This window comes from Mustela putorius, unplaced genomic scaffold (genome assembly GCF_011764305.1).
Source record: "Mustela putorius furo isolate JIRA1106 unplaced genomic scaffold, ASM1176430v1.1 tig00003845_pilon_pilon_pilon, whole genome shotgun sequence".
NCBI lineage: Eukaryota > Metazoa > Chordata > Mammalia > Carnivora > Mustelidae > Mustela > Mustela putorius.
Genome location: NW_025421998.1, coordinates 95,628,906 through 95,655,899, shown reverse-complemented (window position 1 = coordinate 95,655,899; position 26,994 = coordinate 95,628,906). Strand labels below are relative to the sequence as shown.

Here is a 26,994-nt window from a genome sequence, read left to right as displayed (position 1 = left end):
CTCTGAAAATAATAATACACTCCATGCTAAGTAAAGTGAATTTAAATTAAAAATTTGAAACAAACAAACAAACAAACGGATGGTCATGCAGTTTCCTACGCTATTCTGTTTCCATTCTTCAGCCAACTCCTGCTCCCAGATGGCAGATACCTGGATGACCACAGGTACTTTTCGCCCTCCGGCCATGGAAAAACCACCTTGGTTTAAAGCCCTTTCTTCTATTAGATCAACACCAAAATACTCTCGGGAGTCCTTCTAGAAGAGTGCTACTTTACCATAAAGAGTGATGTAGGAAGAGTCTGGTTAAAACCATAGAGACCCTCCCTAAAGTCAGCATTTGACATGGCCCTCTCCTGACCCACTCCCCCAGTGTCTGACTCCACTTTCCTTCCCAAAGGCTTGTTTCCTGGTCTGAAACCTAAGAATTCAACTAACTCAGCTCACATTGGACTTCCACCTGCCAATCAGATTTCCACTCATCCTCCAAAGACTCGGTTATTTACTAATTCAGCAGACATCTTCTGAACATTCTCCAGATGGTTATTCATTTATCCAACCACATGTTTACATCTTAAGCAACCAGAGCCTACTACATGACAGAAATGAAACTAGCCATGGTGGACACAGCGGGGACAGACGCTACACTCCCAGCAAGAGAGCCTATGAGAGAAACCGACGTTAATCGGCGCTCCAACAAGTAAGTGTGGCTTCGCAACCTGGGGAAGAGTCAGAAACAGGGTATTTGGTGTCGTCGGGTGGAGGATTTGGAATAGTCTGGAGGTTCTGAAATACTTTTCTAGGCAAATGATGGCTGAGTCGCTTTCTAGAAGGAAATCTCACGTTGATAGGAAGCAGTGTTGCGTTGAATAAACTTAAAGGAAACCCTGCAACAAGAATATCCGTGGCACTAATTTCTATTACACTGGCGAACCCAGCGCTCTAGCTTGAGTTCCCGGGACAGCTTCCACTCTCCGCCCACACGGGGAGCACGGGCAGGTGCTGACCACCAGGGGGCAGCCTTGCAACGCAGGAGCCGCGGTTGTCTGCGGCTGCACCCCACGACCGGACTTGGGAGCGCCTGATTCCCAGCGACGATCGTTGGGCCCCGGGTTACGCTGCGGTTGGGCGTTGTTTTCCCCGAATGTGGTTTACTGGGGACTTGGCATTTGCTTTTCGCGTCAAGCGTGACAGCAACTTTGCAAACCTCCCTCTTGTATCCCGGAACTCTCGGAGGGCCACTTTCGGCCCTGAAACCTGCAGCCTGAGAAACCCTGCCTCCTGCGAGGACCAGCCACGCACCCCGAAGGAGCCCCGCAAGCCGCCACACCGCCCCAACTGCATCCGGTCGGGAGGCGCCTAGCGGAAGCGACTCCCGAGGGTAGTGCCCGCCTTCTGCTCCGGGCCGGCTCCGCCCGGAACCGCCCCAACCGCGCCGCTCCCTGCCCCGCCGTCCTCAAAAGTTCCCGGCGTACTCCGCCACCCCGGACTGCCGCAGCACCCTGTCTGCCCGGCTCTCCGACCTCTCGCTGCGCCCCGCCAGCTCCACCTCCAGATCCAGCGCCGCTTCCCGCCCTGCCCCGACGCGCCCCCTCCACCTGGAACCAGGACCGCCCCAACTGCGCGCCCCCAGCCCGTCCACCCAGCCTCCAGACCATCCACTGCGCCACCTCAAAAGTCGACAGCGCCCGGAGCCAGCGCGGCACAACCGACTACTGACCGTGAGTTTGCCAGTCGCAGAGCTTTGCGGTTGGGGCGGGGACCGAGCACCTGGGCAGGCGGGCGCGGCCGGGGTGTCGGAAGCATGTCCAAGAACATGCCCTCATTCCGCGTGTTTCTTTCTTCTCTGGTCCAGGGGTTCGTTTCCTTTAGCCAGCCCGGTGCTATTTGCTGTTCGTCTCAAAACACATTTCTTCGCCTCTTTGAACTTGTAAGTCAGGAATCTGATGGGTGTGAGTGTGTCTGCGCGCTCGCCCGCATCTACTTCTAGAGAGTTGCAGTCAGAGTCGGGGGAACTATTGTTCATCTCCTGGTTTCTCTTTCAAAAGTAGTTACCATGATCCTGACCTCAGGAGTCCTGACCTCTTTCACTGCTTTTCCCCACGGCTGCACCAGAAAGCGGAGATCACCCACCTGCCCTCTGATGCTCATGTGGGTATTGGTTCTCTTTTGTGAGTTCCCTTTCCTGGGAGCATTACTGAGAAACAAGCGGCTGGCTGGGAAAGGAAGTTAGGGAATGGAAAGGAGCTGTGCTTGTACAGGAAATACGGGGGAGGTTCAGGGATGCCAAGCCTGCTAGAGGTTTGTGGAGACTGCCTCAGGAAAAACATTGGAAAACGGCGGAGAGCCCAGCCCCTGGATCCAGTGTGAGGCACTCAGCTTTTACCTTATGGGGAGAGGATGAAACTGGAGGGTTATTACGAAGAGAAGTGGGTAAGGTGGCTTAAGGAAGAGTGTGAAGGAGAGTCCATCCTGGCACTAAAACCAGATCCACTTAGTCTAGATGTGACTACAGGCTGCGAGACCCCAGGGACAGACGATGCAAAGTGAGGTGGGCCGCTGGCTGCGTATGGAAGCAGGAGAGAGGCAGGAAGGAACCAAAGGTAGAGGAGAGCTTTGGTGTCTCAGTTTAGTTTCTTCCCCCAAAGTGAGGCCTGCTACAGGGACTTGAGTTGGGTGGTTTGTTTGGGAAGTGGGCCCAGAATGCCAGAGTGAGGAGGTGGGGAGGGAGAACCAGGAAGGAGGGAAAGGCAGTGAAGCGTGCATGGCTGAGCCTTTTACCACTGCGGGCAGCTGGATCTCAGCTTCTCCTGTAAGGAACTCCAGAATGCACCTGAGGTCCACCACCATGGAGCGTGTCCCCGACACCCCCCACTGCCCCCGGGTGTCAGCTCCTCACCACTTCAGAGCTGCCCCTGTGCACCTGCATCTGAGGTGGAGGCATCTGAGCGCTCAGGAAATTCCTTCATGGCGACTGCTGAAGTTAGAAGTCAGGTGACTGGAAGAGACAGGGGACCCAGGACATGGCCCTTGTCACTTGGGGAAGCTAGAAAGGTCAACATAGGGGCAGACCCATGTGTTTCTTCCACACTTACTGTGCACTCACAACAGGGTGTTTTTCTATGCATTCTCTTAATCTTCACAAACAATCCCCCCAGGGGTGTACGATTCTCTTTTTATAAGTGGGGAAACTGAGGCTTAAGTCATTTATCCAAGAGGAGCTGCTTTAAGGGAACAATAAGCTCAATTTTAGGCACACTGAATTTTAAAAGACCTCTGGAATGCTACCCACATACAGGTTAGGGCAGACATGATAAACTGAGAGGTGTTTCAACTCTCCAAAATGCAGTTTCTGAAAGGTTGCCTGATCTTTTTGTCCACAGAGATACAGCATAATGTTAAATCAACTTCTGCACACCAGCTGTCACCTCATACCAGGCCCTGCAGAACCCAGCCCCTCCCTGAGCCGCTCACGTTCTGCTCTGCCCTGCCCGGTGCTCTCTGGCAACCCTGCCAGGTGCTTCTTTGGACTCGGTGTGTTCTTCTCCTATAGCACTTCGATCTCACTTGAAATGTTAGTTCCAGCTTCATAGTCACATCCTCATCTAGGCTTTTCCTGTCACACAATCTAAATTCTCCAGATGCTTGATAACACATCACTGGTTTACTTTCATAATAGTTATTCATTACTGCATTTATCTGCTTCTCTACCTATTATTGTCCTTTCCCTTCTGAAATATCTGACTCATGATAGTGGGGCCCTCGTCTGCGGTGTTCCTTGCTGCACCCCAGTGGTAGGTGCACAGTAGGGAACCCAGAAAATGGTTTTTGTTTGCATGCATTTAGTTGCTGTGTTTCTACTCAGTCCTTCATCAGCTCCGACCAAGCTGAGTCTTTGGTTTTCTCTGCAGCAGCTAGTTGAACCATGGCAACAACTCCAGCCTGTGCTTTTGAGGCTCTCATGGACGGAGTGACCGGCTGGAATGTCCCCAAGGGCCCCATTCCATGTGAACTGCTTCTTACTGGGGAGGCTGCCTTCCCAGTGATGGTGAATGACAAGGGCCAGGTCCTCATTGCTGCCTCCTCCTATGGCCAAGGCCGCCTGGTGGTGGTGTCCCATGAGGGCTACCTGCTGGATGCTGGCTTCGCTCCATTTCTTCGTAATGCGGTGGGCTGGCTCTGTCCCTCACCTGCGGCTCCCACTGGAGTGCACCCCTCTCTGCCATCACTAGTAAGTATCCTGCAAGCCTCTGGGGTTCCGGCACAAGTGCAGCCGGAAGTGGGGGCTCCCGTGGGAGTTTACTGCATTAGTGCCTACATTACTACGATGACTGCAGAGCTGATCCAGTTTGTGAAAAGTGGAGGCGGCTTGCTCATCGGGGGCCAAGCCTGGTATTGGGCCAGTCAGCATGGTCCTGACAGAGTACTGTCCCGGTTCCCTGGGAATGAGGTGACAAGTGTGGCCGGAGTATTCTTCACCGACATCTATGGGGACATAGACCGGTTCAAGGTCTCTAAGAAGATACCCAAGATCCCATTCCATGTGAGGTGAGTGGTATTTCCCAACAGGGAGTCCAATACATGTTAACAATAGATCCATCTCACTATTTGATGAGGTTTTTTTCTTAAAGATTTTATTTATTTGAGAGGGAGCTCAAGCATGAGCCAGGGAGAAGGAGAAGGAGACTCCCCCCAGAGCAGGGAGCCCGACAATGGGCTCCATCCCAGGACCCCGAGACCATGACCTGAGCTGAAGGCAGACACTTGACCAACTGAGCCACCCGAGCACCTCCATTTTTTTTTTTTTTTTTTTTTTAAATAGGCTCCATACCTAGCATGGAGCCCAAGCAGGGTTTGAATTCACAACCCTGAGACCAAGACCTGAGCTGAGATCAAGAGTCAGATGCTCGGGGCACCTGGGTGGCTCAGTGGGTTAAAGCCTCTGCCTTCGGCTCGGATCATGATCCCGGGGTCCGGGGATCCAGCCCCATGTCGGGCTCTCTGCTCAGCAGGGAGCCTGCTTCCTTTCCTCTCTCTCTGCCTCCCTGTGATTTCTGTCTGTCAAAATAAATAAAATCTTAAAAAAAAAAAAAAAGAGTCAGATGCTCAGGGGCGCCTAAGTGGCTCAGTGAGGGGGGTTAACTGGTGGGGTCCTTATGATGATATTAGTGGCTTTATAAGAAGAGAGAGATTGGGAGAAAGAAGAGAAAGAGAGAACAGTCAGTTGAGTGTCCAATTCTTGGTTTCAGCTCGGGTTGTGATCACAGGGGTGTGGGATCAAGCCTGGCATTGGGCCCTGCACTCAGTATGGAATCTGCTTGGTTCTCTCAATCGTACACTCAACTAACTGAGCAACCCAGGTGCCCTTCAGGTTCATCTCAATACACATACTTATCTAGTCTGTTTTGGAACCACCACAAGCCAAAAACAGGATTCTTAAAATGCACTGAGGCCCAAAGAGGCTGGGTTCTGCCTGCTACTCAGTCCTGCAGCCAAATAGAAAACCTTATCTCATTCACCTCTCTGTCTCCGGTGTCTAGTTCCTGGGTTGGTGAGAGTGTGTATGCGTGTCTCTCAAACAGATGAAAGAACATTGGTTTATCTGTGTGAGCACTACCCTGTGCCGGGCCCCATTCAGCGGGCCAAGTCCTACTATCTGCTCATTTATACTCCAGTGCAGGATTAGGCAATTGAGGAAACCAATAAATAGAAAATCTGGCAGGTGTTGATAAGAGCTAGAAGGAAAGCACAGCAGGATAAGTGGACAGAGTAACAGAGAAGGGGGTGGAGGGTATTTAGATCATCGGGGAAGGCTTATCGGTCAGACCCAGTCAGGACTAGCTGGTGTTCCAGGGGGACTTAGAACATGGAACTGACTACGGTGATTCAAGGGCTGAAAACCCTTAGAGAGGGTTTTCTAAGGGTAACCAAAGGCTTAGCAATAGCGCCACCTGCAGAGGAAGATGGTAGTGTCACTGGAGCCCAGGAGCTGAGTCACCTGGTGGACACTGGTGCCTTGCTAGGACACTCCCTGGGACCTGGGTGGGGTCTCAGAGGAGAGATAGTGATTGTCAGAAACACAGCCAGAAGGGCGAGACAGAGACCTAGACTCCTTCTCTCTGCCTGCCTGTCTTCAGGCTTCTACCCATAGGATGGGACACAATGTCTATTTCTCCCACTGTGGTATTAGCAGTCATTAATCATCATTGTCTAGCCCTAGATCTGTTAATTCATTAGTGGTTATAAAATGGTAGGTTTAAAGTTCTAGCATTTTTTCATTTAGTATTTAGAATACTTCTATAAAAATGAACTTCCCTGGGATGCCTGGGTGGCTCAGTTGGCTAAGCACCTGCCTTTGCTCAGGTCATGATCCCAGAGGCCTGGGATCCATTCTCACATCAGGCTTCTTGCTCAGCAGGGAGCTTACTTCTCCTTCTGCCTGCCACACCCCTGCTTCTGCTCTTTCTCTCTGACAAATAAATAAAATCTTTAAACAAAAAATGAACTTTCATTCTTCCATTATTAGCTTGCCCTGTGGTACAATCTGTGTAGGGAAGGCACAATTAAATCCTGGATTCTCCCTCTTCTCCCCTTTTTAACCAGTGTTTTCAAAACACTGGTTGGAGTGGATCCCTAGAATCTTCTAGAGGTCTCCAAAGCATGGATTGAAACACTCACATAATAAATGTGTTTCATTTATTTTTATCAGTGCTAATGATGAAGTAGCTTTGTCGGTCATCTGATGTTTGGCCATTGTGAGCCAAGTCACAAAAAGGCTCCCGAACTCCTGAAATTTTTGACACAACTGTAATGGACTTGATTAGGTCTCACATTACACATTCCTGCCCCAGGCCCAAGACCAGCCATTTCTCCAAGGAGCCTGCCTTCTTTGAGTGGGAAATGGTGTTTAGGAGCCAAAGTCTGCTGAGGTGCTCACTGCTTCTGGGTTGATCATTGCTTCCAGGGCTTTTGAGTGGGCAGAGCTAAGAAGTATTTTAAAGTAAGTATTTTAAAAACACATCAACAGTTCATACTGTTGCTTCAAATTCAACTTCTGGGCTACAAAGTTTTATTTTATTTCAACAATCATATATCTGTCTCCTATTTTCCCGTGATGAGAAAGCTTAGCTCTGACAGAAAGCACCTTAATAACTCATTGACTTTATGCCACAACACACATGTAACAGTTGCAAAATAACAGTACTACCAGCATAGTTAAAGATTATTTCCAGTTCCTTTCATCCCTATGATATTTTTTATGAGGTACATAAAGTCAAATTACCATCCTTTAACGACATTTATATTAGCCCTTCTCTTTGTGGTAATACCACTGAGTGGATACGCAAGTAGATTCATTTGGATACTTTCCTGTTGCTTTCAGGAGTTGCTTTTGTGAATTAATATTATTTTATAATTATGTAACACAGCTGTGTGGATCTAAAGTAAAACCTTAAGAAGTCAATTTCTGTCCCTATTCCCTTTATATAATTTTCTTCTCTCCCTTTCTAAAAAAAAATTATTTTTACTTCACTGTTGTTTTATATATGTACACACACACACACACACACACACACACACACACTTGAAAAAGATAATAGTATGCTACACATACTTTCTACGTCTTACTTTTTTTACTTAACTTTACTTTCTGGGGATGCCTGGGTGGCTCAGTCAGTTGAGCATCCACCTTTGGCTCAGGCCATGATCCCAGGATTCTGGGATCCAGCCCCTTGTCGGGCTCCCTGCTCAGCGAGGAGTCTGCTTCTCCCTCTCCTTCTGCCCCTCCCCAGCTCGTGCTCACTCTCTCTCTCACTCTGCTCTCACCCCCTCTCAAAAAAAAAAAAAAAAAAGCTTTAAAAAGCAGATTATATTACGGTTTCATAATAGCCGATAGATATACACTACATATTTTATTACACTGAAATGTACAGGTGCAGCACAGTTTATCCAGTTAGTTTTTTACTGACAGACATTCAAGTTTTTAATATTATTTATAATTTATATTATATAAATATATAATATTATATATTTATTATTTGTTATTATATAATATTATGTATTATAATATCTAATATTATAATATTAGAAATAATATCTCTAATAATATTTTCCCCAGTATTCTTACTATTACATCTATACTACAATAAATGCCTATGTGCATATGTCTTCGTATTTTTGCCATATCACTGGAAATGAAATTGGCAAGTCAAAGCAGAACTGTAAATGTAATTTCAGCTAAACATTACCAAATTCCCCAGAACTGGGATCCCCAGGAGCCCAAGTCAAAGACCAATACAATGTGCAGGAGGTTTACAGGAAGGGACCCTCCAAATCAATGTCTCTGGGGGAAGGGAAGATGGAAGGGTCAGACAGAAGTTGGGCCATTAGTAGCAAATACTTTTAGTGATATTTTCACTGTTAAGTAAAACACTGGGAAAACTCTTAAGTGTCTAGTAAATGGAACATTGCTTAAATTACTATGGCATATCTTACTCTTCAGCTCCTTAAAGATGTATTACAATAAGGAATAAGAAAATACTCATCATAGACAAAATTAAGATACAAAACTATACTCAGCTGATGCCAAATATAATAAAACATGTGTACATACATAAGTAGAAAAAAACACTAGAAGAAAATACAACAAAATATTAATAGTGATAGGTGATTATTTTATCTTTAAACATTTCTGTATTCTTCAAATTATCTATAATTATAACCCAAAGAAGACTTTTTTACATTACTTTTTATGCCTTTTTATAAAATCTTAAACAACACAGAAATTTCCTCAAATTATACTATGTCTTTCTTTCACATCTTGTATTGTTTTATTAAATTGGCAACAAAATAGATAAAGAAGCAAATTCCCCTAACATGTCAATTTTCCTTCCCTCTTTCTAGTACCTGTCCATTCTTTCATTCACCTAAAATGTATTTTGGGGCTCTGGGTGGCTCCAATTCTTGATTTCAACTCGGGTCATGAGATCAAACCCCATGACAGACTCTTTCAGGACAAGAAGCCTGCTTAAGATTCTCTCTCCTCCTCTCTGTCCCTCCTGCCATGCACACACACTGTCTCTCTCTGTCTCTCAAAATAAATAAAAATTGATAGGTAGATAGATAGATAGATAGATAGATAGAACATACTATGTGCCTATTAAGTTCTAGACACTATTTTGGGCACAGGGCTTACAGTAGTGTTAACTATAGTTTCCACAGTTCATTATGGTAGTGTTTAGTCTCTACTTGAATCACCAACAGAAGTGCTGGGAACATTCAGGTAATGTATGAAAATAACTCTTCCACGTTATTGGAGTTCGTTCCTTATTTGCAAAACTATTACTGAAGTAACAATGTGACATTAAAGCACTTGAATATGTTTGTTTCTCATTATCTCCCCATCACAATCTTGACCTTTCTGTAACTTCCATCATCATACATCAATTTTGCTACTTGCGATTGTGTACTGCTATTCTCTATTTGTTTAAAACCATTTCTCTATTTTTTTTTTAAAGATTTATTTATTTGACAGAGATCACAAGTAGGCAGAGAGGCAGGCAGAGAGAGAGGAGGAAGCAGGCTCCCTGCTGAGCAGAGAGCCTGATTCGGGGCTCCATCCCAGAACCCTGAGACCTTGACCTGAGCCGAAGGCAGAGGCTTTAACCCACTGAGCCACCCAGGCGCCCCAACCATTTCTCTGTTTTTAACAACAATCCTTTTAATGGGAGTTTCTAGTCATAGTATATGTGCCATCGTTTGTTTAACTGTGTCCTTTTGTTGAGTACTTAGGTATTTTCTAATTTGGGTACTTCAAGGAGGAGCTGTAGCTGATACATCAGCCACACACATTCAAAAATTTAAAGACCATAAGTGTAACATTAGGTTTCTTCTGTTACGTACTTTCAGGAGATTTGCAAATCCAGTTATTCAAAAAATAACACTGGCAATTTGATGGCAAAGTTATTTTTTTTTTAAGATTTTATTTATTTATTTCTTTGTCAGAGAGAGAGAGAGAGCACAAGCAGGCAGAAGCAGAGAGAGAGGCAGGCTCCCCACTGAGCAAGGAGCCAATGTGGGACTCAATCCCAAGACCCTGGGATCATGACCTGAGCCGAAGGCAGCGGCTTAAAATGACTGAGCCACCTGAGTGTCCCAGCAAAGTTATTTTTAAACCCTGGTTTTCATATTTCTCTTCCTACTCTGGGTCTTCCCTCAGCTCTCAAAAGTCAGTTTATTCTCCTTATTCAGTTTCAGCTCAAACCCCCTCCTCAAGAGGAGCCTTTCCCATGACCCTATTGAATCTAGGACTGACCTTCCAATGTCACTCTTCCCCATTTATGGCCTAAACATCAGTGATCACAATCCACACATCATATCCCACCTGTGCCCTTGTGAGTGCCTGCCCAGCAGCCAGGAAATAAAGCTGCATGTATGCCTTGATCTTGCCTGTCCTGTTTGCTGCTTTATTCTCAGTGCCTGCTGTGTGAAACGTAGTAGAGAGCAAGAGATTATTTGTATGCTATATAAATTAATGAATACGTGAGTACATATCCAAAACCATAAAAAAGAAAGGGTAGCCTAGTATACAGTATTAACCCCACACTTAACTTCTTGTTAAGGAATGTTTTGCCGGGGGAGCTCAGCCAAAAAATGAGCTGAATCTGGTCAACCAGGTCAGCTCTGAAGTCTAAGAAGGCCTGATTACTTTAAGCCTAGTCCCTTGGCTCAGATTTGTTCCTCCACCACCTGGCAACCCCTTAGAGGTTTTTAGGGAACCTTCCTGCCAGCAAATCTTGTCAAATGCTCCTGGACTGACCCAACAGGTTTGCTAACTTCAAATTCCTGCTGGAGACAGGAAATACTCTGTCTGCAAAGGGGAGGGGCATTCTCTAAAAGCCAACAGAAGATACTCTCCCTGTCCTGTCCCCAAGGGCAAGAGCTGACTGCACACCTATGCTTATAAAGCTGAGGAGGACACGGCACTTGCTTTAATATGCAAAGTCAGATCCAAAGGCACTCAGACGCAAAATACCAAGACACAGAAGAGTCTAGCAAAAACATCATTCCTAAAAAAACAAACAAACAAACAAAATCATTCCTAGAACAACGCCTCAATATATTTACATGTGGCGTAACCTAAAAGGTGGAGAATATATTGGGAACTGCTTACAAAGAAGTAAACATCTGCCGGCAGCTTACGCATTTCTTGAAGAGTTCGTGTTCAGTCAAGTGATCCTCACCACAGTACCAAAGAGTTTCCACGTTGTGTGAGGTGAGGCTGGACCATGGAGTTGCAGTCTCCACCAATCTGACTAATGAATGAAAAATGCTAAGTAAAGAGCGGAAGGTGGCAGTTGTGAGGCTGACAGGTACAGGGCAGGTATGCAGCATCGCCTGACCCCACCCCCACCCCAGAGGCCAGAAAGAAGTGGAAACCACAAATCCTAGAACTATCATTAATGTCTTCTCATGTTCTAGAAGAATGAACACAGTGGGTGAGATTACACACAAGCACAAAAGCAGCAAAGCTACTTCAGGATTTGGTGGAAGCCGAAAAGGATGCTGGAGCTCCATCGTCCCCGCAGGGTGGTGGCTGGAACTCCTGCAGTGTGCTCCACTCCTGGTGGGTGGAGTAGGTCTACCTCCGGTCCCCAAAGAGTGGAGGGACTAGCCCCCAGCGAGCACAGCAGTGGGCCCAGGTGACCTTTGTCCTTCAGTTTGTGCTACAACCCTCAGGCCACAAGGAAGTGGAAAGCAGAAACATACCAACCTCCATGTTATCTGGGAAGATGGATGGATGTGAGGTGTGCGTACAAACACATGGGGCCTGGGTAAGTTAGAAAGCATAGGAAGGATCTGCTGACGCTAATCAGGGAAAAAAAAAATCCATACGCTGACTCTATAAATAAACACTGCAATAAATTTAAAAGGGAAGCAGAAGAGAGACAGAAATTTAGTATGGAAAGACAACAGAATCAGTCATGTCTGAAGAAACACGTGACCCAGTGAACAGACGCAGATTCCCTGAATGTTCTGTTTAGACCTTTCTAAAAATAAATGTTAAATAAGTGACAGAATGAGATGAAAAGGGAGGATTTCAGAGCAAAGAAAACGAATTAAGAACCAAACACCTCAAGAAAAATAAGCCAATTCGGCATCACGAGGAATAGAACAGATGAGGCCATGGTATGGTGAAGGGGACAGTGACTCACTTTCCACTGAGCCTTCTTGTCCTTGCTGTCAGGACTGGGAGGGCTCTTTGCGCTGTGTTCACAAAGCCGCTCCCTCTATCGCCTGCTTGTTCAGCTGTGATCTATAATGAGGGAGCCAAAGGCAAGCTGAGGCCAAATCACAAGTTCATACCCACAAACCCCCTCCCCACTTCCAGGCGTGATCCATGTGACATTCTTCAGGCGCTCCTGCCCGCTCTAACACTAAGGAAAGGGGAAAACCAATGGTTAACTAATAGGGATCTCAGTCCTATAGGACTGAGTCTCCCTCGGTTTACAAATGTCTTAGTGATTTTCAAGAAAAAAAGCATTCTTACCAATAACCCTACTTCCAGAAGGAAACTCCCAGTGGCCTTAATGTTAATGTTTGACTAGAGGGAAAAATAACCTTGACAATGGCAAGGCCTCCAGGATCTTGTAGGTCCTCTGGAGCTTATGAGATTTCTCTTGAAAGCCTCCCTTTTCCCTTACCTCCTGCAACTCCAAGTATATTATCAATTGCTTCTCACAACTCCAGGGCAGCTTTGTACCCAAAGGTGCTGTCCCCATGCTTTAATAAAACCATCTTTTTGCTCCAAAGACATCTCAAGAATTCTTGAAAAGCCGTCAGCTTCTAACCCTAACGTCTTTCCTGCATCAATCTGTTGTCTTTCCTGAGCACCAGCAGTCTCACTTCCTTTCTTCCTCAGTGCCACCTGTGCTGTCAGCTCTGAGGAAACAGTGTTTCCTTTTTCATAAATGCTGTATTGTTTGCACCTTCACATCTATATGTCTGTTATTCATTCATTCGTTTGTGTATTTATTTATTTATAGGTTTTATTTATTTATGTGAGAGAGAGGAAGGGGGTGGGCAGAAGGAAAGAACGCCAAGCAGACTCCCTGCTCAGCCTGGAGTGCAATGTGGGACTTGATCCTAGGACCCTGACATAAAATCAGTAGCCAGACACTCAACCTACTGAGCCACCCAGGCACCCCAACTTTCACATCTATTTAAAGCCTCCTTTGTACAACCTATATGTGTTGCCTGACATATACCCAGTCGTGGGCTTAATCCAAAAACTCAATAATTAAAGGAGAGTCTCTGCTGTGTGGACAACCACCACCCTGGATTTGCTTCCTGTTTCCACCAGGTATTAGCTAAGAACCATAGAGCAAGCTGCCCAACTTTTCTAAGCTTCATTTGTAATGCAAGAATAATATATTTCAGGTTTAAAAGAGATAATCCATATGTGTAAAAGCCTAGCATATATTAAGCCTCATAAAGCAATAGCTACTTTATTTTTCAGACTTCAGTATTGTAAATAGATCATATACAAGATTTTAAATATTGGTAGATAGATACCTAAGATCATTAATATTGCCCTTATAACATTGTCAGTCTGCTAAGAATTACCTGGTGTCTCATCTACTATGTTCTACTATGCTTGCCTTTCCTTCCTTCATTTTTCTTTTGGGAAACACCCCATCTTTGCACAAAAATATTTCTAAAGGGATGCAAGCTTTCAGTGAAAACATACAGACCACAGAAATGTATAGAGAAGAATGGCAGGTTGTCTTCCCTCCTACACTGCTGTCCCCATTCTCACACCTCAGGACTGAGGGAGCTACCACTCTGAGAAGCTTGATACAGATCATCTAATCTGCTCTTCGGTGCGTGTGTGTGAGCTGAAAACTGGTATTTTACTTAACGTATCCTGTTTGAGAAAGTCTGCTTTTTCTGTATATTTATGCCACAAATTAGTGAAATATGGCATTCTAGGCTTTGTCTTGTCCTCAGAGTCCAGGAGAATATTACCCATTATCCTCTGTTCTAATCAAGTGTGTTTTTCATTCTGCTCAATCATCTCTATGCTCTTTTTTTTTTTTTTTTTAATGTAGCTGACCCACTGGAAACTAGAGAGCCATTACCTTCCCAAACACAATTATAAGTTCATCAAATTTTAATTTGCTTTTTAGTGGTTTTGCTTTCAGCACTTTGTTTTTAGGACCCTAAAAACTGATGAAAGTTTTATCTTTCCTCCTCTAATTCAGTTGCATCTCATATTAATACTGGTACTTCTGCTTTCTTTATGCTGTGTTTTTCAGATACAGTTTTGCTGATATGTAGATTACCTCATTTTCAGTCCTTCTGTGTCAGTTTCAAGTCTGTCTTTATAAGCAGCTTATACCTAGATGACCTTAGCCTAATCCAGGTGCCTCTGTCTTTTTATATAGAAATTTAATCCATTCATATATAGTGATAACTATAGTGTATCTCTTACTCTTGCCTTCTTTTTATTTTTATGTTCTCTTTGTTTCCTTCTTGACTAAGTTTTCTCTATTCCTTAAATTCCCCAACACATTTGAGATTATATATTTCATTTCTATTTTTCTAGCAGTTACCTTAACACTTTAAACTTAATTTTTAGTTCTTAATTACCTGAGAAATTACATTTGTACATTCTCCTTATTTGAAAAAAGAAAAAATGCCAGTGAGGCTAAAGTTCTTTTGACCATCACTTTCAATAACAGCTCTCTCTATCCCATAACCCAAAAGTTTACTGTGGTTTTACCCTGAGTTTTTTGACATTTACACTAACATATATTGTCTTTATTTTTGTCTTATATAAACCGCATTGCCATTTCTGCTATTTTAGAATTTTTTTGCTCAGCAGAATGTTCTGGACACCTGTCCACATTAATTTATACATCTACCTGTTGTTTTTCACTGATAAACAGCAAGCCATGATATAATTAATGCCAATTTTTTATTTGCTCCTGTTTTATGCTGAAGGGAAATTAAGGAGAAACTGTACAAGAGGTACTTTTTTAATAATGTTTTGCTACTTAAATAAACTATTTTTTAACAACATTTGATTTTTATTATGAGACAATAAAGTTTTACAAAGCTAATTAAAATTTGGTATAATCCCACTAGACAAGATGGCCACTGAAGACATTTTGATTAATATTCTTTAGATTCTGCTTCTGTGTCTGGTTTTGTGTTTTCTATTTGTTTTAGGCTTTGTTTTTGATGGTTCATTTCACAAAATTTGGCTTATTTAGGGCACAGTATCTTGGAATCTGATTTTAGAATTTTTCCATTAAGCATTTTCCAATATTATCTAATAGTTAATTAATTTACCATATGGTATGCCATTTATAGTTAACCTGTAACTTATTTAACCAATCTCCCGTTGTTTGACATTTAAGGTATCTACAAATTGGTTTTTTAAAAAATCTTGGTGGGTGTCTGGGTGGCTCAGACTGGTGGTTAAGCATCTGCCTTTGGCCCAGGTCATGATCCTAGGTCCTTGAATCAAGTCCCTCATCAGGCTCCCTGATCTGCAGGGAGTCCACTTTCCCTCTCCTTCTACCCTCCCCCCTGCTCTCTCTCTCATAATGAACATCTTTTTAGAAAATCCTGAAATACAACTTTTTCTGAATTACACTTAGGCCATTTCTCAATAAAAGTGGTAAATATTCTCATCAGATATAAGTGAGAATGTTAAAAGAGTATGGGTTTCCATAAATCTTTAAGTGCAGTATTAAACAATCTACTTGTGTTTCTAGCTCAGAGCTAGCACTTTGATGTTTTCACAGCTTTTTTGGGGGGCAAAAAATTAGCTCTGAGAAATGTAGAAGTAGAACTACTTTCTCTAGGAATGGACTATTTTTTCCTAACTTGTTCATGTGTGTAATTACTTAAGACATAAAAGTCAAGCCAGAATATCCACCACCCACTAGCATGGGAAGAATTCCTGGAAGGGTTGACTTGGAGAACATGGATTTTAAGATTTGCACGTAAGGCCACTACCACACTCCTCAGTACCCCATCAAGTCTGTGACCACATCAGTTATAAGAAGCACCATTATGTTATGTGTCACAGAGTAAGAACAAACACTGTCAATTAGACAAGGGTATGCCATCAGTTAGTTGTTAAAAGACTCAATAAAGTAGACTCAATAAAGTAAATGGCATCACATACTCCAACCCTGGCAGTTATTAGTGAGAACGAGGAAATGGGTGTGAACAAGGTCATCTTTGCACCCCCACACAGATTTCCCCAACCAGTGAGCTTATTTCAGTGCTTCTCCGACTTGACTGTAGCCCCTCTGTCCCCTGTCACTTTGCAGATGTGGGGAGGATCTCAGGCAGGATCAGCAGCAGCTCCTGGAAGGGATCTCAGAATTGGACATCAAGACGGGAGGAGTCCCCTCCCAGCTGCTGGTTCACGGGGCTCTCGCCTTCCCGCTGGGGTTAGATGCCTCACTCGGCTGCTTCCTGGCAGCTGCCCGCTATGGCCGGGGCCGGGTGGTCCTGGCTGCCCATGAGGCCATCCTCTGTTATCCCAAGCTGGGGCCCTTTCTGCTCAATGCTGTGCGCTGGCTGGGCAGAGGCCAGACAGGTAAACTTGGGGTAAACACAAGTCTAAAAAACCTGTGTACCCTCCTGTCAGAACATGGCCTGGAGTGCAGTCTGCAACCCCATCTGACGCAGGACTTGCGTGTCTACTGCTGCACGGCTTACAGTGACAAGGAGGCTAAGCAGCTGCAGGAGTTTGTGGCCGAGGGTGGGGGCTTGCTGATCGGGGGCCAGGCCTGGTGGTGGGCCAGCCAGAATCCAGGCCGCTCTGCTTTGGCTCATTTCCCCGGTAACATCATCCTCAACTGCTTTGGCCTCAGTGTCCTAGCTCAGACTCTCCACGCAGGCTGTTTTCCTGCCCCTACCCCCGAGATGCAGAGCTACCATTTCCGCAAGGCACTGTCTGAATTCCAGGCTGCACTGAGCCATGGGGCTAGGAATTTGGAAAAGCAATGGCTGGCAAAGCTGGGAGCAGATGGTGCAGCCTTCCTACAGATCCCAGCAAAGGGAGTCCCTGCTTACATATCCCTGCACCGATTCATAAAGAAGATGCTGCATCTGTCGGGCCTCCCAGCTGTGAGCCGGGAGCACCCTGTGGCTGGCGACTCCTTTGAGGCTGCAGTGCTCTGCCTGGCCACGGAGCTGGCACGCTCTGGGACTGACTGCTCCCAGCTGGTGCAGGAACTTGGAACCTGCACCTGCAGCTCAGGACACCCCATCACGGTGGAGATCGATGGGAACAACCCAGGTACAGAGTGGGGAGTGCATACAGAGCATCAGAACCTGGGGGAAGGTGGGGTTCCAGGCTCACAGGACATTGCAGGTACCGAAGTACCGGTGGGCAGCTTCATTTTCTGTGGTGTACTTTGGGGAAGACAGCGTTGAGGTTCTGCTGAGGGTTTTGGAGGGACGCATGCCCAAAGCATGAATGAGCAGAGGTAGGCAGGGCAGGGGCTGTGCCTCCTGGAGGGGCTCTGAGACTCCAGGAGCAGCAGAGGCAGGTGAGTAAAGAACTCAGCCTTTCCTATGGCTTTTGTCAGGCCACTGTGATGCCTGGGTGAGCACGGGGCTCTACCTCCCACGTGGACAGAGTGCAGAAGTCTCGCTGTCTGAAGCTGCAGCCTCTGCCGGCCTGAAGGTAAGGCCAGAACCCCCACTGCAGAAACCCCAAACCACACAGCCACTTCCTTTTCCTCAGCCCTCAGCAGTGCTACCAGAAGGCCGAGAAGGGACTATTCTGCCCATTTCAGATTTCATAGACAAAGCAGCACAATTTCAGTGAACCTAAAGGAGGGACTGAATGCCAGAGCTAATTTCAGGTACTCAAACCTAAGCCCCTGGATTTCCATGAGTCATGATGATACCTCCCCATGGTGATGTGAGGGGGGCCAGGAGTACCTGTCACAGCCTCAGGACAATCACTGGCTTGGCCAACAGCACATGGCCTTTCTGCCTTGTACGTCACTACCTTCACACCTGAGGGGTGTGCTTCATTTGGTCACAAAGATAGGCTCTAGAGGCAAAATTAAAATTGTCCTCCCTTAGCTCTGAGGGTCACTTCCTATTACAGGGTACCTCCCGTGTCAGCTGCCTTTCTGGAGCTCGCTTACATTAAACCTAAGAAAAGCAACCTCAGGGAACAGCCCTGACCAGAAAACAGGAAACAGCCCCATCTGACCAGAAAGGGGAATCCTCAGCAAAAGCAGAAGCAGTAATCAGTCTTCCCCACTCAGGCCAGATCCTACCGCCTCTGGATGGGTGGTCTCCTATTGGTGCACAAGCAGTGACCAGGATCCCCTCTGGCTCATCCTGCCTTTGGAATCAGCACACTAGCATTGGCCCTGCCACAAGAGCCTGGATTTGACCCAGTACAGGGGCTTTGTAGGGCCCTAGTCAGTATCAGCCTCAGGGTTATCCTCCCTCATCTGTCTGGTGACAATCCTCTGTGAAGCCATTTAAATCCCTGGAAGAATGGCTCCATACGACTTTTAGTCCCGATGACTATCAGAGTACTAAAATTTCATAGGTTTCCATGCATAGCTCATTGAAGAAGGGAGCTGGTGTTCTTCTAGTACCTGCCATTAACCCAGCACAACACAGCCACCAACACTACGCACACAGCAGCCCACACACGAACCCCTGCCCCCACCCATACACCATAGGGACCGAGTTCCTCCTACACATGGTGGACTCTCCTCCCCAGGTACAGATTGGCTGCCACACAGATAACTTGACCAAAGCCAGCAAGCTGTCTCGAGCCCCTGTGGTGACTCATCAGTGCTGTTTGGACAGGAGCATACAATCTGTCTCCTGCCTCTGGGGTGGCCTTCTCTATGTCATCGTGCCAAAGAGCAGCAAACTGGGCCCTGTATCTGTAACCATCCAAAGGGTTGTGCCTGCCCCTTACTACAAGCTGGGTGAGTGGACTGAATGCTGAGGGAAGAGGATGCACTGGGGATGCCACCATAGTTACGGGCCGGTTGCGAAGGAAGGGTGGGGTAGGGACTGGCAGACAGAAGGGGAAGAGCTTTTCAAGATGGAAGCAGAGGCAGGAGCTGTGGAATACCATGTCCATGGAGACTTCGGGCAGAACTGAGGGGAGATCTGGAGGCCTGTCCTTCACTTCATAGCATGTAGATCCACATGTTAATAGTTCATTATTTCAGTGTCCTTCTCCTGGAGTTCAAAGTAAGTTGGGGAAAAGTGAGACAAGCCGGTGATATTTATTCCCAGGTAAGACATCTCTGGAGGAGTGGAAAAAATGTATCCAGGAGAGGCAGGCTCCCTGGGGAGAGCTGGCAACAGACAATATCATCTTGACCGTGCCGACGGCAAACCTGCAAGACCTGGAGGACCCCGAGCCTGTACTCCACCTCTGGGATGAGATGATGCACGCTATAGCCCAGCTAGCAGCCCGGCCGTTCCCCTTCTGCCGTCCTGAGAGGATTGTTGCTGATGTGCAGATCTCAGCTGGTGGGTGCTCCTAGTCAGTGGACACCATTTATTCATTCTTTTCTCTTTTTTAATGCCCCATATGTGGAAGGCATAATCTTACCAGTAAAGGAAAAAGACGTAACAGACATAGACCTTGATGGGGGTGAAAAAGATGTTCCCATATGAAAAGGTGAATCATTTATACCTACAAAGTAAGATTTCACAGGATGGTAGAATGATATTTAAATAGTGCTACTAGGAGTTCATAGATAACAATGAGCCATCTCTTCCTTGTTTCAAGGAGAAACAAATATTCCTTCAAATGGAAGTCAGAGTTGGCAATGGAAGGAAAGAGTAAGGAAAAAAGTTTTTGTTAAGTATTGATTGGTTTACATGAGAGAAAAATAAGGAAATGTGAGAATGTTCCTTTAGACTTCAGTTTTCTTCTCCTTAAAAGAAGAAGATTATCTGTGCTAAAGAGCATAAATCTGTACAACAGTGGCTTACATGACAGAAGAAGAACTGACATTGCTCTAGCCTAAGGGATCTCAAATTCAGACACAGGACATAGTGTCACAGACTCACATGAGAGGAAACACACAAAATGAAGCCCTGAATGTACTGAGCGTGGCTGTGTAATGTGTATTCATCGTCTTCAGGGCCAGAGCAGGGAGGGCATAACCCTGACATGAAAGGCTAGGAAGGGGGCTGGGACCACTGCGTTTCTGACCAAGCAGAGCAAGCCAGCTACACTCCAGCCAGCATGGAGACTCTGGCATTAATGGGGGCAGGATGCTGAGGAAAAGTTATTCAGCAGAGAGGCATGAAGGGAGATAGTCTGGGTGCTCCCCACTTTCACCATGTCTCATCTCTTCCTTCTGCATTTTCAGGCTGGATGCACTCAGGTTACCCCATCATGTGCCACCTGGAGTCAGTGCAAGAGCTCATCAATGAGGCCAGCATTAGGAGCACAGGTCTGTGGGGACCCATCCATGAGCTGGGTCACAACCAGCAGCGACAGGTGTGGGAGTTCCCACCACACACCACTGAGGCCACCTGCAACCTCTGGTCTGTCTATGTGCATGAAACGGTCCTGGACATCCCCAGGTCTAAGGCCCACCCTGCTCTGAGCCCTCCAGAAAGAGAGAAGAGAATCAAAACACACCTGGGAAAGGGAGCCCCCCTGAATGACTGGAATGTGTGGACAGCGCTGGAAACATACCTACAGGTATGGAGCAGAAAGGCAGGGAGGTGGGGCGCCTGGGTGGCTCAGTGGGTTAAGCCTCTGCCTTCAGCTCAGGTCATGATCCCAGGGTCCTGGGATCGAGCCCCACATCGGGCTTTCTGCTCAGCGGCAAGCCTGCTTCCCCCCTCTCCCTCTGCCTACCTCTCTGCCTACTTGTGATCTCTCTCTGTCAAATAAATAAAGTTTAAAAAAAAAAAAAAAAAGGAAGGCAGGGAGGTGAGGGTCAGCAGAGACCTCCATTGTGTAGCATCCTGGACCCCCTTTGCCACCCCCTCCAGCCTGGGCACAGAAGACCTGGATAGTGGGACTTCTCTAAGTTTGAGGAAATAAGGTGTCCTACTGGCCTCCTGTACTTTGTGATATTAACTAAGAAGAAATGAAAAGTATCTAGAAAACAAGTGGAGAAAATACAGCCTACTAGTCTACGAGTCATGAACAGAAGTTCTGAGTTAGTCATTCCTTAGGCTGGAGCACAGCGCTTCCATTCCCCAGTCTTGACCATGGTCGCCTAATAAGTGCTTCAGAAGTGGGTGTTGTTTTGTTGGGCTGTTTCTCTTCAGCTCAGTTCTGTGGATTAAGTGAATGTTGCATCCATCCATCCCTTCATGAGAACAGTGGTGTGTCTCTGGGACAACAGCATTATAGGAAGCTTTTTAGGAGATAACTATTGTCAAGGTTTTCTACTTTAGTCACCCCATTTGAACCTGAAAATGTTTTTAAAATGAAGAAATGAATAACCAACCAATCCAACTGAAGAACACTGAAGTCCAGAGGCAGGTGGGTTTCCTGTGAAATATGCACAAAGCCCTGTTTCTCCAACAAACTGCTCTGAACATTAACATAACTGATTTGTCAAACCTGTTCCCCAGATGTCATCTGTCCTTAAGATTTACACCCCAGAGTCAGAATTCTCCTCCACAAAAAGGCAAGTGGTCTGACACCCAGGACCCCTGCTCATTCTGTACCTCTATTATCGTAGCTGACAGGGGCCTCTTGTTTGTGGCTTTCTGGTGGGCTATCCCTCCATGAACATGAGACTCTCCTTCTGAGCTCCTTATCATGTGCGTGGTGGTTATCCTGGTTTTGCCTCAAAGGGAGTGTACAACAGAGCAAAACAGTAGCCTTGAAAATCATTACAGATCTGAGGTGGCTGTATAAAAACAGCGATTTTATTCTGTCTGAAATGTGTTGGACGTTCCCAGCCTTTAGGGTTCAAAAGACCAAAAATGTGAGATATCCGGGTTTCCCATCTCAATCAGGCTCAGACCTATCTGATGCCTAGAAAAACACTTGGGACTTGGGAATATAATTTTTTAAGTTAGAGGTAATTATAATAACTTTCATTTGCTGAGAATTTATGTCTATTCAGATATTTGCTTCCCTGTGAAGTCCCCTAAAAAATTCAAGGTGTGCAGGTTCTGTGGTCAAGAGATGGATGGAATGAGCCAATGGGCTTGTCTTGATGTGCAGGGGTAGAGTGGAGACACGGGGGCAAGTCATGGAAGGGAAGCTCATGAATGATCAAGAGGAAAGACTCACTATGACTGATAAACACTGGACGTGCGTATTGAAGGTACTTCCACAAACTGGTTCCTCATCCTGTCCCTTCCTTCTCTTCTCAGCTCCAGGAGGCCTTTGGGTGGGAGCCATTCACCCAGCTCTTTGCGGAGTACCAGACGCTCTCTGGCATCCCCAAAGACAACACTGGCAAGATGAATCTGTGGGTGCAGAAGTTTTCGGAAAAGGTGCAGAAGAATCTGGCTCCATTCTTTGAGGCCTGGGGGTGGCCTGTCCAGAAGGAAGTGGCGACCAGCCTGGCCCATCTGCCCGAGTGGCAGGAAAACCCCATGCTGGCATATATGCATCGTTAGGAGGAAGAGATGTGCAGCAAGGTGGTGGGGGGAGAGGCAGCTAAGTCATAAGACAAAATGACACCAACATTCTCAGGAAAATCCCTTATTACTGTTCCCTGGTTTATACTTTTGCTCTCACTGACTTGTTTCAGCATCCTAATCCTCCAGCAGAGGATCTTAACATCTGTGCGTCTTAAGGTCCCGTGGGCTCTCGGCTCCTACTTTTGACCAACAGTGTTGTTGTTGTTGTTGTTTAAGATTTTATTTATTTAAGAGAGAGAGCGAGCACAGGAGAGCAAGCATGAACAGGGGGAAGGACAGAGGGAGAGAGAGAAGCTGACATCCCAAGAGCAGGGAGTCAGATCATGGCCTGAGCCAAATGCAGATGCTTAACTGACCAAGCCACCCAGGTGCCCCCTGACCAACAGTTCTAAAGACTATGGCATTACATAATAGTGTGATCTCACCCCTGCCAGCCCTAAACATGGCTGTTAATTGCTTATGCTTTGAGAACTTTTCTAATAGCAAGAGAGACAGGCTGGTATAGAGAGCCCTGAACTTGGCTTTGGTTCTGTGGAAAATCTCTTAAAGTCTCTGTGGTTCTGTTCTCATCCATGACATGAGAAGGGGATAAAAGTCTGCTGTTGGATAACGGTAAACATGTTCGTCCGCTGCAATATGCATACACACGCAAGGGTATTCTTTAGCTTTCACCAGGGCCCGTGGTGGCCTGTCTGTGTGGACAGCCTGCAAACTGGATCCCATTTCAGAGTTGGCCCCCTGGAGGTGGGCACGCACTCTCTGTCTGTGTAAGAGTTTTAATGCATTATCAGTGTTCTTCCAAGCATGACCATTACTGAGATCCTAGCCTGTCTTATGTCCCTTCTCCCACTCGGAAGGATTCTTAGGTGAGACCTAACCCAAATAATTGTGTAAACTCAAAAGAGAGGGTAAGAAGAATACCTGGGTGGCTCAGTTGGCTAAGTGTCTAACTCTTGATTTCGGCTTAGGTTGTGATCAAGCCCCGCATCGGGCTCCACACTCAGCACAGAGCCTGCTTCTCTCCCTCACTCTGCTCCTCCCCCTGCTCACTCGCCCCTTCTCTCTCTCTCTCAAATAAATAAAATCTTAAAAAAGAGAGAGACGCTATAAACTCAGACTGGATGTCACAAAGCCTCTTCATCTTCTCGGTTACTTCCATCTTCTAATACTTTTGTTTCAACCAAAAGTAGATGTCACAATAGCAAAGCCTATCAAGTCCACCAGCCTGTTTGTTCTTTGCACAGAAGAGGTGACTGACCCCTCTGGTCACCACAGAATCAAGGCAGTGTCTGGTGTTAACAGCAGCCGAGATGAGACTGCACGACAGGCCTCACTCGGGACCAAGATTATTCTGGGCACAGCAGACCAAATTAACTCACCATGCAGCCTCCCTGAGCATTCACATTATCCATTCCAACCCATCCCAACTCTTTGCCTAGATGGAGTTCTCATTAGGGCTCTGTCTCCGGGATTAACCATGGGGTGTGACCATTTTTCTCTAGCTTGCTTACAAACCATATTTTTGTTCTGTTGGCCATCATCCCGTGAGCTGCATTCAGAGCAGAATAGCTCCTCGGAAGAAGTGACTTATGGAATGTCTTTCTGAGTCCCTTCCTCCTCCTCCTGATTCTCGGATAATTTCCTTTTATTCCACTATTATCCTCTGCCAAGGGCTTTTCCCATGAAAGGCGCTCAAAAAACGTGTGAATGGAGAGAACAGTGATGACACGGAGCACACAATGACAGTCGGTCAGTCCCAGGCATTGGGTGGAGTGTTTTCTACGCTTTATCCCATGGAATCCTCACAACAGACCTTGGCAGTAGGTACTATTATTATCCCACATCATAGTTGAGAAGACGATGTAAAGGGAAAGTAAATAACTTCGGAAGTAACGAAGCAAGTAAGAGGAAGAGTCAGGGCTTGAGTGAAAACCCCAGCAATTAGAAAAACCCTCCATGAAGACTTAGAATTTAAACAAAAATTCACCTAGAAAATGGAAGCTCACCAAACTTCTGATTTATCTCATGTTAACTACGGAATTTTTATTAAATATCAAGTTCAACTTCCAAAGATACTGGTACCTGATTTTCTGGTTGTCTCAGCATATGATTAGCCTCCCTATAGGCAGAGGAAGGATTTGAGCCCAGGAAATTCAACTTCAGAACTGGAGTTCTTCACCAGGATGTTAAGGAGGAGTGCATGGATGGCTAATACTGGGTTTAAGAGGTTGCCTTAGAGACCAAGCCAAAAACCTGACTTCTCCCCACAGTCCCTGTAGTGGAAACTGGAGCCTTCACCTTCTTACAAGTGGTTCTGATGCCTGTTTCTAAGTTCACAGTTACTTGTCACTGTGACAATCTCAGGCATTCAGAGTATATTTGCTCACAAGGATGTGAATGTAGCCACCGTAAATGCTGTTTGCCAAAAATTAATTAATTAATTAAAAAAATAAATGCTATTTACCAGAAACTGTTTTAAGTGTTTTTATTTATTTATTTATGCTCACAACAGTCCTACAGAATAAGTACTATTACTGTCTCCCCTCTGCAGAGAAGGAAGCACAGATACAAAGCTAAGTGGTGAAGCCAACCCTGTTCTCTGGGACTCCAGAGCTCATACTTTCCGCCAACACACTACACAGGCTTACCGAATCTGCTGCAACCTGAGCTCTACTTGCATGAATCTTACGTGTATATGGCTACTGACCACAAATGGCCAACCAGATTCAAACTGCTAAAAACCCAACATGGTATTTCACATCTCAGAGTGTGGGGCAAGGAACCACAAATGCTCTTATAGGCTATTCAATCCAATATCTGAAATACCCACGTTCCTAGAAAACTGGATAAATTCCAAAGGGAAGACTCACCCTGGAGTAATTTAGGGAAGTAGTAATGGCTGCCTAGCAGGTTTTTTTTTTTTTTTTAAAGATTTTATTTATTTATTTGACAGACAGAGATCACAAGTAGCAGAGAGGCAAGCAGAGAGAGGGGGGAAAGCAGGCTCCCTGCCGAGCAGAGAACCCGATGCGGGGCTTGATCCCAGGACCCCAGGATCACAACCTGAGCCAAAGGCAGAGGCCTTAACCTACTCAGCCACCCAGGCGTCTCCAGCCTAACAGTTTTAAAGGCAATAAGAAGGACTCTGTTATATCTCCCCTCAGCACTACAGAACCACGGCCTTATTAGAAGAATGGGCAATTAATTTCAAAACCACTGAAGCTTTAGTGGTGGTCACACTATATGCACCATAAAGACTCTTACTTCTGGCAAATATTGTTAAAATGAAATAACAAGCCCCGTTAAACAGAATTAAAGTAATTTCTATCTTGAATGGACCTTAGGCAGTGTAGAGTCTGTGGTCACCTATATCGCTCTTTGTCTCCTCCTTGTGGCTACACAGAAGCATTTACAACTACTATCCTTGTACTGTTCCCATAGCGGCAAACTCTGTCCCTGCCCTACCTAGTTCTGGATTTAAAGAGCTATCCAGGCTCCTCTTCCCATAAAGCAACTGACAGTCAATATGCTCTTCACCTTTTAAAAAATATTCTATGAATTTTTTATAGCCAAGAAATAAAACTTTTAGAAGAGGACAAATACACCAATTTCCTGAAGGTGTAACTGGAACCTACTATCCAAATCTTTAAGGCCTTTGAGAGTTTATCTTTATTACCAAGGCAAATGTCTCACCAAAAGACCCCATGGCTCTTGATCTTTGAAAAGAGATACACAAAGGGAGTCATGTTTTGCTTGTCCTATCCATGAAAAATCTCCCAAATCAATTCACTCCTACTCAAATAGAAACAAATTCTCTCTACTGTTTAGCTCGGAATATTGTTAGAATGAATTTAGATTCCTGGCATACAACAGAGTCACTGCCTTTATCAACTACACATATGAAATTTTAATTAGTACCTCTTATCAAATCTATGACTTTCATAAAATAGATGATCATTACAACAAGCCCAAGAACCTTCCCCAAAGATACCATTTTGGCTATAGAGGCATCTAGACCACAGAGAAATATCCTTCCAGAATGAACATTACCTTTGTCTCACTTAGTCCCCTCCTTCTAAGAAAGAGGTTTAGAGATGAGTAGCCTTTTCAACTGATGGAGTTAACCCATTCGACATAGGGCAGGCTTCTTTAGCCTAATCATTTAGGACACAAATGAAATAGCGACCACCCACTGGAGAAAAGAAATAATAAGATACTCGTCAGATCCCAGTATAGTCTGCCTTCCCGCTTGGCTCAAACCATACAGAGAAGGAAACTTGGCCACTTAGTAAAAAAACAAAAAACAAAAAAACAAAAAACAAAAAACAAAAGAATATTAAGTGGTAC

The 26,994-nt window shown here is 45.5% G+C and overlaps 1 protein-coding gene and 1 long non-coding RNA gene across 9 annotated transcripts in view; one reads left to right on the top strand and one right to left on the bottom strand.

Annotated features, from left to right (window-relative positions):
* The window catches only part of LOC123387058, a 45,377-nt gene extending 43,519 nt beyond the window's left edge, over positions 1-1,858 (bottom strand). For both annotated transcript variants that reach the window (XR_006601432.1, XR_006601433.1), the window contains exon 1: positions 1,718-1,858. This is a non-coding gene — a long non-coding RNA (uncharacterized LOC123387058). The remainder of the gene's footprint in view (positions 1-1,717) is intronic.
* Positions 616-25,117, top strand: TCAF2 (TRPM8 channel associated factor 2). Of its 7 annotated transcripts, none has more exons than XM_013045657.2 (9): positions 616-1,718; positions 3,381-3,531; positions 3,909-4,545; positions 16,344-17,320; positions 17,613-17,710; positions 18,776-18,989; positions 19,306-19,545; positions 20,397-20,734; positions 22,375-25,117. In XM_013045657.2, exons 3-9 carry the CDS (start codon positions 3,923-3,925, stop codon positions 22,621-22,623), a joined length of 2,739 nt encoding a protein of 912 aa, XP_012901111.1. In that variant the 5' UTR covers positions 616-1,718; positions 3,381-3,531; positions 3,909-3,922; the 3' UTR covers positions 22,624-25,117. The 7 variants fall into 7 exon arrangements, with proteins under 7 accessions (XP_012901111.1, XP_012901114.1, XP_004772126.1 ...); XM_045063109.1 differs by lacking the exon at positions 616-1,718 and adding an exon at positions 1,857-1,927; XM_013045655.2 differs by lacking the exon at positions 616-1,718 and adding an exon at positions 2,046-2,148 and having other exon boundaries at positions 3,912-4,545.
* The last annotated feature ends 1,877 nt before the right edge of the window (positions 25,118-26,994 follow it).

Excerpts from the sequence above, each read along its gene's own strand:
- TCAF2 (XM_013045660.2), top strand. The coding sequence starts at position 3,923 with ATGGCAACAACTCCAGCCTGTGCTTTTGAGGCTCTCATGGACGGAGTG. Across the intron at positions 19,546-20,396 it reads TGATGTGCAGATCTCAGCTG|GCTGGATGCACTCAGGTTAC; the intron begins GTGGGTGCTCCT and ends CTGCATTTTCAG. Across the intron at positions 20,735-22,374 it reads CGCTGGAAACATACCTACAG|CTCCAGGAGGCCTTTGGGTG; the intron begins GTATGGAGCAGA and ends TTCTCTTCTCAG.